The sequence below is a fragment of the Polypterus senegalus genome, chromosome 13 (genome assembly GCF_016835505.1).
Source record: "Polypterus senegalus isolate Bchr_013 chromosome 13, ASM1683550v1, whole genome shotgun sequence".
NCBI classification, from domain to species: domain Eukaryota; kingdom Metazoa; phylum Chordata; class Cladistia; order Polypteriformes; family Polypteridae; genus Polypterus; species Polypterus senegalus.
Genome location: NC_053166.1, coordinates 90,298,602 through 90,310,375, shown reverse-complemented (window position 1 = coordinate 90,310,375; position 11,774 = coordinate 90,298,602). Strand labels below are relative to the sequence as shown.

Here is an 11,774-nt window from a genome sequence, read left to right as displayed (position 1 = left end):
GCACAATACTAAATAACAAATAATTTAACAAATAATTATAGGCAGATAGCACTGATGGTTGTCATCTCAGAAAGAAAATCTAAGGAAACAGTGATAAACATCTAGAGGGAAGTAATGGTGAGCTCTTTTTATCGAGATGAGTAGGATAAGAACTAAAGTTTAAATAAATGTTATTTTGTAATGAGGAGTTTCTTTTATCACACGATGCAATTTCCCTCTAGCACTTTCCACTGAATCTACAGCCACACTGTATCTTGCACTGCCTGCCAACAGGACTTCTACTCTCCCATTTTGTGTTTTGGCTTACACAGAACAGGCGAAAAAGTTTGATGGTGTGATCTGGCAGCATAATGTTGACATGAGTGACTGTAGATCCTGATGACATGCTAACATGTTAAGAAAATGTTTTATTTGAATAGACAAAATGGAAAGGAAGGTTAGACAACATGCAGTGAAAAAGATTAATTGCAAAAAAACACCTTGTAACAAAATCACTACACAGGAATATAATTCAGAACTCAAACTAAATGGTCAAATACATTAGACAAGAGGACACAACACAAGAAGGCACTAAAACTCCATCCAGTTATATCTAGTCTAGTTAGATGTAGAATAAGGTTTAGACTTCCTAATCTGTTTATCTTGCCTCTAAAAGCCATTCCATAGTTTCTATCATTGCAGCATTGTGAAGCATTAAGCTGAGGAGGCAGAGACGAAGGCAAAACTGTTTTGGGGTTTGTCTGTTTTTTGCCACACACACACGAATCTTGTAATTTAACTGGAGTTGATCCCCAAAGGGATCAAATTCAAGCTCCAGAGGGTGGCGCAAAATACAAAACAGTTAAATAATTAAAAGGTACCATAGATATTATTCCCTGTGCAGTCAACATTCAGTGGTTTTACTTACTTAATGATTGGGTCAAATTGTCCCAAATATTGTTACAGTAGTCACCAGGCAGATATATGGGAATCAGAATTTGATCACAAAGCTGTGATTTTCAATTATAAACTTACAAAAAAATACATCTGGACTGCATTTCTAATATGCTGTAGCATCAAGTGAACTTTATGTTAGATACATACAAGTGCTTATTGTTGTTTAGATGGTTACTTCCAAGTCATTTTGCATACCTCTGACTTTGAAACCCTGTCTTGTGTGAAATCAAGCTTGGTATAAACTTCTTGATCATTTATCCTCCACTTGGATTTGACCCACCTCTCTTAAATAGTGAAAAAGTATTTTGCACAATAGCTAGATTGTGTAAATTTTTTCCACAATCCCCCTTTACACACCTTAATAGTCAGCACAGCTTTAAACAAAAATCACTGAATGGCAAAGCATCCACTAGCACGCTTAAGTAGAGGGATACTGGCCTAGTTGTGTGATGCAAGTCCATGGTTGTAGCTCCTCTCAGTGGGGCGTAAATGGTCTGTAGGCTTCCTGGTTCATCAACTTGTCTGCCACCATTTCTAACGTATAAAGGCTTATTGGGTCTGTGGAAATTTGCTGTGGCTCAGCATTAAGGAACTGCTGTTGGCCAACCAACTCTATCCATTCCAAGGCTTCCAGTAAGGGAATGTTGCTCCCACCATATTTCCATTCTGCACAATAATTGTTAAAGGAATTTGGACTTTTGGTTCTTTCAGATGGAATCATTTCATCAGCAGAATAAAATATATCTGGTCTTTCCAGTATGTCTTCTCCATGAATGAAGGGCTCAATGTCATCATCATCCTCTCCATACAAATAAGGCTCCATCTCATCCATTTGTTGGTTTTCCACCATCATCAACCATTGAGAGTTGTGCCAGCGGAACTTTTCACTCTGGATCTTTTTTCCCCATTCTTCATCATGCTCTGCTATTATCTCCAAGGTGTTGTCACAAACCTTTCTCACTTCAGAATTCTTGTCATGCATCAGATCAATGAGGTAGGCTGGAACTTGGGTCTCCTGAATGATCACGTCTCTTGTTTCTTGATGAAAGACCATCTGATAGAAAACATAGACAATCTGACAGACAAACTCGTCATCCTCTTGCTGAGCATTCAGTAATTCAATGAGAGCTGGAATGATACCTGATTTGGCAAGCATTGAAGCACAGCATGGATCCAGTGACACAGTTCCAATCATTATCACCACTTCTAGAATCATGTCGTCCTCAGCAAGGCCTGGTTTCAGATGATGTTTGAAGAATGGAATCAAGTTGTACTTTGTCAAGACAAGTTCCCAATTCATTTCTGAAATTGTGAGATTAGCCAAAGTCCCCAAGCATTCAATCAGAAACTCCTCTTCCTCCTCATATCTAATTTGAGCTGCCAGATCTCCAATGTACTCTGTGAACAAACATTTAGTTGCATTGTCGTGCTGAGAAATATTTCGGATCATTTTCATTAAAAGTGGATCTTTACACTTCAAAGCTCTTTTCAGAAGTGTCTCAAGACCACTGCCTTCACAAATTAATTGAGCATTTCTTTTGTTGGCTGCTAGATTGATGAAAAGTGAAATTAGTTCTAAGTCAATCTGTTCTTCAACACACTCAGATAACATATTCATAAACTGTGGAATGCAATTGGCATAGGCGAACATAAGTTTAAATTGATCATCCATGCTGATGTGATAAAGTATACACAATGTTACCTGTTTGTGATTTTCATTTGTTACAAGTGCAGTCAGTTTTGGAAGTAAGCCAACTTGTACCATCCTGCTTCGTAGACCGGTATCAAATGATAGATTGAGGAGGAGACGAAGGCTAATATTCAGCAAGTCCTCATTGTCAAAAGGAATCAGTTTTTCCAATTTTTTAATGATGTCCATTTCTGACATATCATTTTTGTTCTCCATAAAAATACTGAGCTTCTTTAGGAAGGCAACCACAAGGATGAGAAGTTCTACATTATTCCTCTCTAGAGTTTTGACCAACATGGGTACAATTTTTTTGTTCCTCATCTTTAGCTCAGTGCGAGGAACTTCAGCCAAGTTCAAAAGCAGATAAAAAGCAACTCGTAACAACTGTTCCTGCCTTGCTACAAGCCCTTGATACTTCTTATACGTCTTCTTATACTCTTTTTTTAAACTTTGATTGGTCGGGTCATCTTCAATGGCTTTTTTCTTTTTCAGTAACTCTTCCTGCCACAAGTCATACCTTTTGAGTTCATGATCAATGATGATTGTGCACAATGCACCTATTTTGTAGTGTGTGAGCAAATCATGGAACTGTGAAAAGCTTGAAAAGCAGAAGAAGATAAAGATAATATTGGTGGAAAGCTCAACACTTTTCTGCCAGTCTTCTCGTAGAACACGGGCGAGGGCACCTAGTGCAGTTTTGTTCTGCAGAAGTTCCTCAAGGTTGTCTGGGTTTCGTGCAAGTTGCAGGATTAGGGCAGATCCTCTTACTTTTTCTGCTTTGTCCTCATAGAGCAAATCAATATAGTCATCCATATCATTGATGGTGGCGACCTCATCAGTCTCCATACCTTCAAATGGAGGTGGTCCATTGGGGTGACTAAGTTTCTCTTCTTTCTTCACCTTTTTACTAACTGTATCTGGTCTTTTTTGTAGGTAATATAACAAGTGTTCAACTTCAGCCACTTTAGAGGGGTGGATTAGTTTGCACTCCTCCACCACCTTCTTTGCTAGAGAGGCAATGTCTGTGTTAGCATTCAAGCTTTTGAGACGGATTATCTTTTGACTCTCTTTACGTTCCTCAAGCATTGGATCTCCTGTCTCCCAAAGTATGGTGGCTTCCACTTCATAGTTAACAACAAGAGCCTTCTCAGTTGGATGGACATCTATAGTTCTTCCTTTTACTTTTCTCCTTAAATAATGAGCATCTTCAACCTACAAGTTGAACACAACAGTTTCTTTAGGTAACAACAGTAATGTGTCTGGGACTACTAGACACATAGTGCAGATGAGTCAATAGGCTTACTAGACACACAGTTCAGATGAGCAGGCAGGCAGACAGGCAGACAGATAGATAGATAGATAGATTTTATTTGTCCTCAAGCAGAAATTAAAAGGAGCTAAGGTAATAGCAATGTGGAGACTTGTATCCACTGTACAAGTGTTTTACAAGGGACAAAAGGCTGGCAAAGGACAGGTAGAGGACCAGCAAAACCCAGAAAAACAAAAGTAAAAAAATAATGATTCACATTGTTATGCCAATGCAGGAAGACAAGCACTAGCAGGTTGTGTGTCCTTTGTGTTTATTGGTAGTTCCTGAAGGCACATACACAGCAAACTTGGTGAAACAAGTGAAGTGTAATATGAGAGGGTTCTGGCAGTATTTACTCAGGAAAGTAGATGACAGACTGTCCAAAAGCTACCTGGAATGCTTGACTATTTGAGAAACAGGAGTAGGTGAATCAGTAGGAGGAAAGAACACCTTCTGGCCAGTACAGGGCAGGCAGCACTTGAGCCTAAAGCATGAATAATAGGACCATGTTGTCTTTAGTTCAGCTGTGTATAAGATCAATTGTTTCCTATTACACTGTAATACACAGTCCTGGAAAGTAACGTTTGGAACAAATTACCATTTTAAGCAAGATAACCTGAAGGCTACCAAAATGGTCTGGCTGTTTAATGGCTGTAGAAGTCTCAAAGGTGAAGCATTATCAGGACCCACCAGAGCATCCTATGACTTAAACAGTGATATAACAAACACTTGAGAGGTGGAAAGAAGAAATGTGAGACATACTAATTGGCGATTAATATGTTAGAAATAGACAGTACTGCTGCAATAAATTATTTTATTGAGGCATGGCACAGCAAGCATCTTGCAGGAGGCAGGAACAATCTCTGGACGGCTTGTCACTACCACTGCACCATCATGCCCTCATATTTAATACATGCTTTAATTCCTATCATCATGAAAATGATATCCTTCCTGCGTGGAGTTTGCATGTTCTTCCCGTGTCTCTGTGGGTTTCCTCCCACAGTCCAAAGACATGCAGGTTTGGTGCATTAGCGATCCTAAATTGTCCCTAGTGTGTGCTCGGTGTATGGGTGTGTGTGTGCCCTGTGTTGGGCTGGCGCCTTGCCCAGGGTTTGTTTCCTGCCTTGAGACCTGTATTGGCTGGGATTGGCTCCAGCAGACCCCCGTGACCCTGTAGTTAGGATATAGCGGGTTGGATAATGGATGGCTAGATGGATGAAAATGATAACAAGTATACATCTTGGTATTTAAATTTTTCAGAGAGCTGTATTATCATTAATGTAATGTATTCTGAAAGAGAAAGCTTATTTAAGAAGCACGTAGTGATTCACAAACATAGAGTACATAGAAGAACACATAGAATACAAAGCATTTAATGTGCTACTTTAGTTACAATGGTATTTGAGAAACTAGTACATTAAACATTTTAAGACGAAGTTTATGTCGTTCTACTTTAATGACAAAATAAACTGATTAATGTGGAAATTTTTAACTTTTTTTCCACTGTGTCCCTGTTTTTTTTCTTTTCTGAGTACCCTAATATGCTTCCACATGACACTCAGACGGTGCCTTTTCACTGCAACTTTGATAGCTGACCACTTTTCATTTCAGGCACTGTGCAACTTTCTGAACTTGAACATTCGAGTTTCTCCATCACTCTATGTCACTCAATCAACTTTCTTTTGTTGTTTATACAACTGCTTAAACCAATAAATATCCTTTCCTCCACTTGTTATTCGCTGAAATTCTTTTTTTCCTGTGCTTTTGCCATTGCCTTTTCACAGAACGCTGAACTTAAGAGGCTATTTATATTGATTTACATGTTCAAAGAGACGTAATTTTAGGCGGAGTCAGGGTGGGGCGGCAGGCACATGCACATGCATTACATTTAATGCTGACTGGGATTTATGTAGCAGAACAACACAGAAGTTGGCGTACGTACAGATTTATGCATCTGGATTTTTTTTTGTGCGTATGGACATTTCTGTTTTGTCTATGTTTTAGTGTGAATTCTACATGTTATGCACGAGGCCCCTGGTCATTCTAGCTTTATTGCAATCATTATTCATAGGCGGAATACTTGGAAAAGCTATTTGGTGCATATGCACAAAATCAATTAAGAGTTTTCCTCTCTGCTACTCCTACACATATTCAGGTAACTGTCTAATCCACTGGAGAAAACTCCAGTTGCATAAGCCAAGGTCTTATCAGTATCCACACATCTACACAAAGTATTTTACTCAAGGGAATCCAATCGAGAAGGTTGATTTGAGAATCAATGCTATATTTGAAGGTGATACCGACTATATCTACCTGGTACTTTTCCACCTCACACACCAGCACAGGCTCCTATACTGTCAGAGATGTCATTTTCCAAGTTCCCAAAGCTAGTCTCCATTACCAGGGTATAGTCCAACTAGGTCTTTTCCGCCTACACTGGTCACTAAACTGACATCATGCCTGGTCCTTACCCTTTGTCTTGCAGTTGAAGAAACCATACAATGCTCCATATTGCTGTTTCAAGCTAAGTCCAGCCAGGTTATGTGGGTTACATGGTCACCAGGTGCTCACCAGTGGACACTACTGCCTGGCTTGGCTCCTGCTGTGTCTGGGTAAGCTGTTTTATATCGCGTAGCTTCATGAATATCATTGTGAACTGTTTTTATCTGACGTTTCAATCAAAACCTGTTCACTAAGAGACACCCTAACAGTAGAGCAATGCTCCAGACAACTAGTTTGGAGCATCACTGAGGTGCACAAGTTCTACCACCATGTCAGGGAGACGGTTGATTGATTGTCCATAGCAACCATCTATATTCAAGCACGCGGAGGCTGATATGAGTAGCTTGTACCAGGAAACTTTGGGCCAAAGGTGGATAGACTTTGTAGTTGTGTCATCTGACCTTAGGGCATATGTTTGGACACTCAGGGGAACAGAGTGGTGTCAAATGAACACTACTTGGTAGTGAGATGAATTTGAAGTGGGTAGCATAGATTGGATACACCAGTGAAGCCTAGGCAAGCAGTTACAGTTTCTTGGAAATGTCTGGCTGATGCTCTCATTCATAATGGGTTCATCTAGCTGGGTATACAGTTCAAATGGACCCTGTTCAAATCTCAGTTGTGAAAGACACTGCTTAATGCTGTAGACCTAAGGAAGACAGCATCTCATGGCAGCAACCCTAGGACCCGATGGTGGATGCCAGGGTTGAAGGAAGTTGTCGAACTATTGCTCTCAAGGATCTCCAGACTAAGAGGTACTGACAGGCAAAGAGGACAGCTCTAAAAGTGGTTGTAGAAGAAAAAAGCTTGTACATGGGAGAATTTTGAAGAGGCCCTAAAGACTATTGGATGTTCTTGAAGTTGTTTTAGCAAACTGTTCAATACCTCAGGAGGGTAAGGCGTAATCTTGCCCAGACTGTGTTAAACAGAGATGGTGAGGTGCTGATCACTTCTGGAAATATTAATGAGCAGTGGAAGGAACACATTGAGGAACTCCACAATCCAGTGGACATACCCTCCTACCAGTGAGTGTGTGGGAGTAATCCCATCGCTGTTGGTGAAGTTACAATGGTTTCAAGGACTCCATAGTGTTAAGGCTGTTAGGGTGAATGATATCCGACCGGAAGATGTTCTAAGTGCTGGACATTTTTGGGAAAGCATGGTTAACACATGTGTTTAGTGATAAACTGAACGCGGGTAAAACAGCCTTGGAATTATAGACTTGTGTGGTGTTCCCCTATTTAGTACAGTTAACTGGAGGTTGTGTTCCAATTATAGAGGGATCACACTCAAGGGTGCTGGAGAGAAGCTGCCATCTGATAGCTGAACCAAAGTTACAGGTGGGACAATATTGCGAATTCTGTCCTAGCCATGGAACAGCAGACTAGCTCTTCTACAGGATGGTGAGTGGGAGTATGATAACAAATTCTATGCGTATTTTATAGATTTAAAAAAAGAATATGAGCATGTTCCTTGGCATGTGTTGTGGGAGGTAATGGAGGAATATGAGGTTAAAGGGCATGGTTACATGCTATTCATTCCCTAAATTAATGCAGTGTTCAAATACCTTGCATTAACTTGAATTTGTTCACTGTGGGTGTCAGAATCTGTCAAGGCTGTGCCTTCTCACCACTCCTGTTTGTGGTTTTCATGACAGGATATAGGGGCGCAGATGAGGATGTGTGGTTGTCCAGTTGGGGAGACTATAGCTAGCAAGCTGCTTTATGCAGATGAAATTGTTCTCTTTGCGTTAGCTGACTGTGCCCTTCAGCACTTTGCGTTATCTGACTGTGACCTTCAGCACCCAGGGTATGCTGGAGAAATTATATCTCTTGACAGGCTGGAAAGTGCCTGGGAATTCCCCAGAAACAATTGGAAATTGTTGGTGGGGACAGGAAAGTCAGGAATGATCTGCATAGCCTGCTGATGCTACAACCTTCACCAGGAACAATAGCTGAGAAGATGAGACAAGTTGAGATGCTGTTGACATCCAGAAAAGTGGAGGATCATTCTTTCTTCTATACATGTAGGTGATGCACCTAGAAATGTGCCATACCCTCTCTCAAAAATATTAACAATTGTGCCTCACATATGCAGAGCACTGGCTGTTTACCTAACATCATTCCTATTGGCAGTGTCAACACATTACTATTACTCCTCTATTCTGAAATACAGCTGAACAGATTCCAATCTGCAGTAACAGAATACTTTATTTTTTTGGTGGCTTGCATCCTATCTTCTTGTAAGTAGAATTCTGATATACTGTGGGGTAGTTGCCTGTAATCTAGATGAAAGACTAGGTAAAGTAAAGAATTTCTGCAGCCAGTTAAGAACCTACGATGGAAAGCAGATTAAAAATGTATAAATAAATAAATAAATAATCAAAAAGCAGTGTAGCATCCTTTCTATGATTAGGTATTCACATACAAAAGAGGTGCTTATTATCAAAAGTCTTATTTACATTAGTAAACTTTTCAACTTGTTCATTTTCCTTGCCTGTTTTTTTACTATATAGAGTGTGTGACTCCAAAAAGCAGCAAATTATTCCAGAAACAGCAGACATAATAAGGCAAACTTATCTGCATGAAAAGCTCATCAATCCAGAGGTACACAAGCTTAATACCATTAATTAGTTAACTAGATGCCACTCTTGTATCATCATCCATCCATCCATTTTCCAACCCGCTGAATCCAAACACAGGGTCACGAAAATATGAATAATACAATTTTCCCTTATTGTTTACATTCTTCTATTGGTAATTGATTTGTTCAGCTGAGAAAATTATTGGCTTTTTTTCTCAACATTTAAAGATCTGTTCATTGCCAGAGTGAAAAAGAGAGCAGGAAAGAATGCCGCTGACTCCACCCATCCCAGCAGCCATCTGTTCATTAAATTGCCATCACTAAGGAGGTACAGGTCAATCGTGACCCGTTCTATGGGCCATCTCTGCAGCTTCTTTCCTCAAAGTATTCAGATCTTAAGCAAACTTACATAGGGTTACTTCAGACTGCTTTTGTAACATATAACTGGTAACGGTGCTGTGTGTGTATTCATAAATACTTCATCTTTGCTCAAAATGCACTATTTGAATCTATTATTTTGTATAGTTTTCCTCATTATTGAGTTAACTTATTGAAGTTTGCAAATGTTTTATTAAACAACTTGTTGGATTTGTGTAGTTGTTTGCACAGTATTATATTAATGTTAGGTTGTAATTGTGCTTTTTAGTGTTGATATTGTATTGTGTTTCATGTTTGCACCTAACCAAAGTAAATTCTGGTATGTTTCACATGCCACCAATAAAGTGATTCTGATTCTGATAAGTAAGTAGGGGTACCACCCCTGTTCTCCTGTGAAAGACAAGAAAGACAATTAATAAATTAGTGGTATTGCTCACCGAGAATGACATGTTGGTTAACACTCAAGACATGCTTTTATGGTCTTATTTGCTGAAGTGTTGGCATGGACAACCAGGACTTGCTGAGAGAGTCAGGAACACTTGTGAATAAATGTCACTGGGAAACTACCATCACTTGTGGGGATGGAGGGGTAATCACTAATGTTGTAAAAAATTGTGTTTAAACTCAGTGGAAGTACTTGAGGGTAAAACTGTTTTTATGCAGAGATGAGATATTTAGATACATTTTGCTTGTCTTTTCATATAAAAGTGGTTCATGAAATTTTGAATACTTTCATTAGAAAAAGATTTGTATAGAGTTACGTCCACCCTCCAATAGTTGTTGAATAAATCATTATAATGCACTAATACATAAATGTTAATTTTACAGATTAAATTAGAAAGATTTAATTTCATTGGTCCCAAGGGGAAAATCTGGCTTTTTACAGAAGCTCAATAAATGATATTACAGATAATTACACACAAGAATTATAAAAAAAGAACAAAAACCTCTGACTTGGCTAAAGATAAAAAAACAGTCACAGTTACAGTGAGGGATTTCTATTGATATGATGAAAGGGTTATTAAACCTTTAAATTTGAGGACATAAAGAGTCAAATATGGCTACTTCAGCAAGCATAGGGTGCAAGGCAGCTGCAATTTCTAGACAGGACACTAGTCCATCACAGGCTGAACACATACATACTGTACATACATACATACACACACACACACACTATTGTCAAATTCGCATCGCTAGTCCAACTTTAATGTATGTCTTTGAACTGTTTAAAGAAACTGGAGCATCCGGAGGAAACACATGGGGAGTACATAGGGAGAACATGCAAACTGCATGCAGGGAGCACCCTAGGGTTTGAAGCTAAAGCAATTTTTGTCATTCAAAACAGGAACAGATTTCTGAGGTATATTACTGACAGTTGAAATATTCACTGTAAGATTAGCAAAGTTGAGACAAAGAAGTTCTTGCGGTACAGTGTGAGGATGTGATGATTTTTGAAAAGACAGTATGAAAGGTCATTCATGGCATCAATAAAGGAATGAAGTAATTAATTGGTGCAGCTTATATACCTCATCTTACTGAGTATTTTTTTATTATTTTAATTTTTTTCAAAAGACAAAACCATAAATAAAATAAGAAGGAAGGAATTCAGACTCACTGAAGCATGTTAAACTTATTATAAAATCTGCTTTGCTCCTCAGATATTGATTTGGATTCAATGTTTGGCATAACAGAGAACATGCAATGAGTCACAGAGCAGTTTTTCATGGCCAATGAAAATGCATTTAGCACTGCCATGGCACACTATATACAGTATGCTCCCACCCGGTTCACTCAACTCTTCAAATCACCCTGAATACCCTACAGTTTTTAAAACCTGTAATATAACAGGAATTATATGATTTCTGCATGACAGTATATGTAATTTAGGCTCCAATTCAGCACACAACTCTAGGCGAACAGCTCTAAGACATTTAAATTGGCTTTTAAGTCAGTCATGAGGGAAAAGATCATTGTGATCCCTGATGGTCTGCCATTGGTAACATCCTCCAAAAGAGCTAATGTTGCCATTGCCAGTTATGGCATACAGCACAAAGCACATACTTTTCATTGACACAATAGATAGACTACACATGAAGGCAGCTAGCATTAAGCTTATGCATTAGGAGTTATACTAACATTGAAGATAGCTATACTGAGGGGCCATGTCAGGTAACTCATATTATTAGTTCAAGAAATTCAGAATGTGACATGAAATCTCAACAAAATGGGATTTTATGTATACAGTTATCCCTCGCTATATCGCGCTTCGACTTTCGCGGCTTCACTCCATTGCGAATTTTAAATATAAGCATATCTAAATATATATCACAGATTTTTCGCTGGTTCGCGGATTTAAGCGGACAATGGGTCTTTTAA

At 39.0% G+C, this 11,774-nt stretch overlaps 1 protein-coding gene across 1 annotated transcript; it reads right to left on the bottom strand.

Annotated features, from left to right (window-relative positions):
• Positions 1-687: 687 nt before the first annotated feature.
• LOC120543320 (kinesin-associated protein 3-like) lies at positions 688-6,585 on the bottom strand. Its single transcript, XM_039776356.1, has 2 exons — positions 6,496-6,585; positions 688-3,838 (listed from the first exon to the last, which is right to left on the bottom strand). Exons 1-2 carry the CDS (start codon positions 6,583-6,585, stop codon positions 1,412-1,414), a joined length of 2,517 nt encoding a protein of 838 aa, XP_039632290.1. The 3' UTR covers positions 688-1,411.
• Between the last annotated feature and the right edge of the window lie 5,189 nt (positions 6,586-11,774).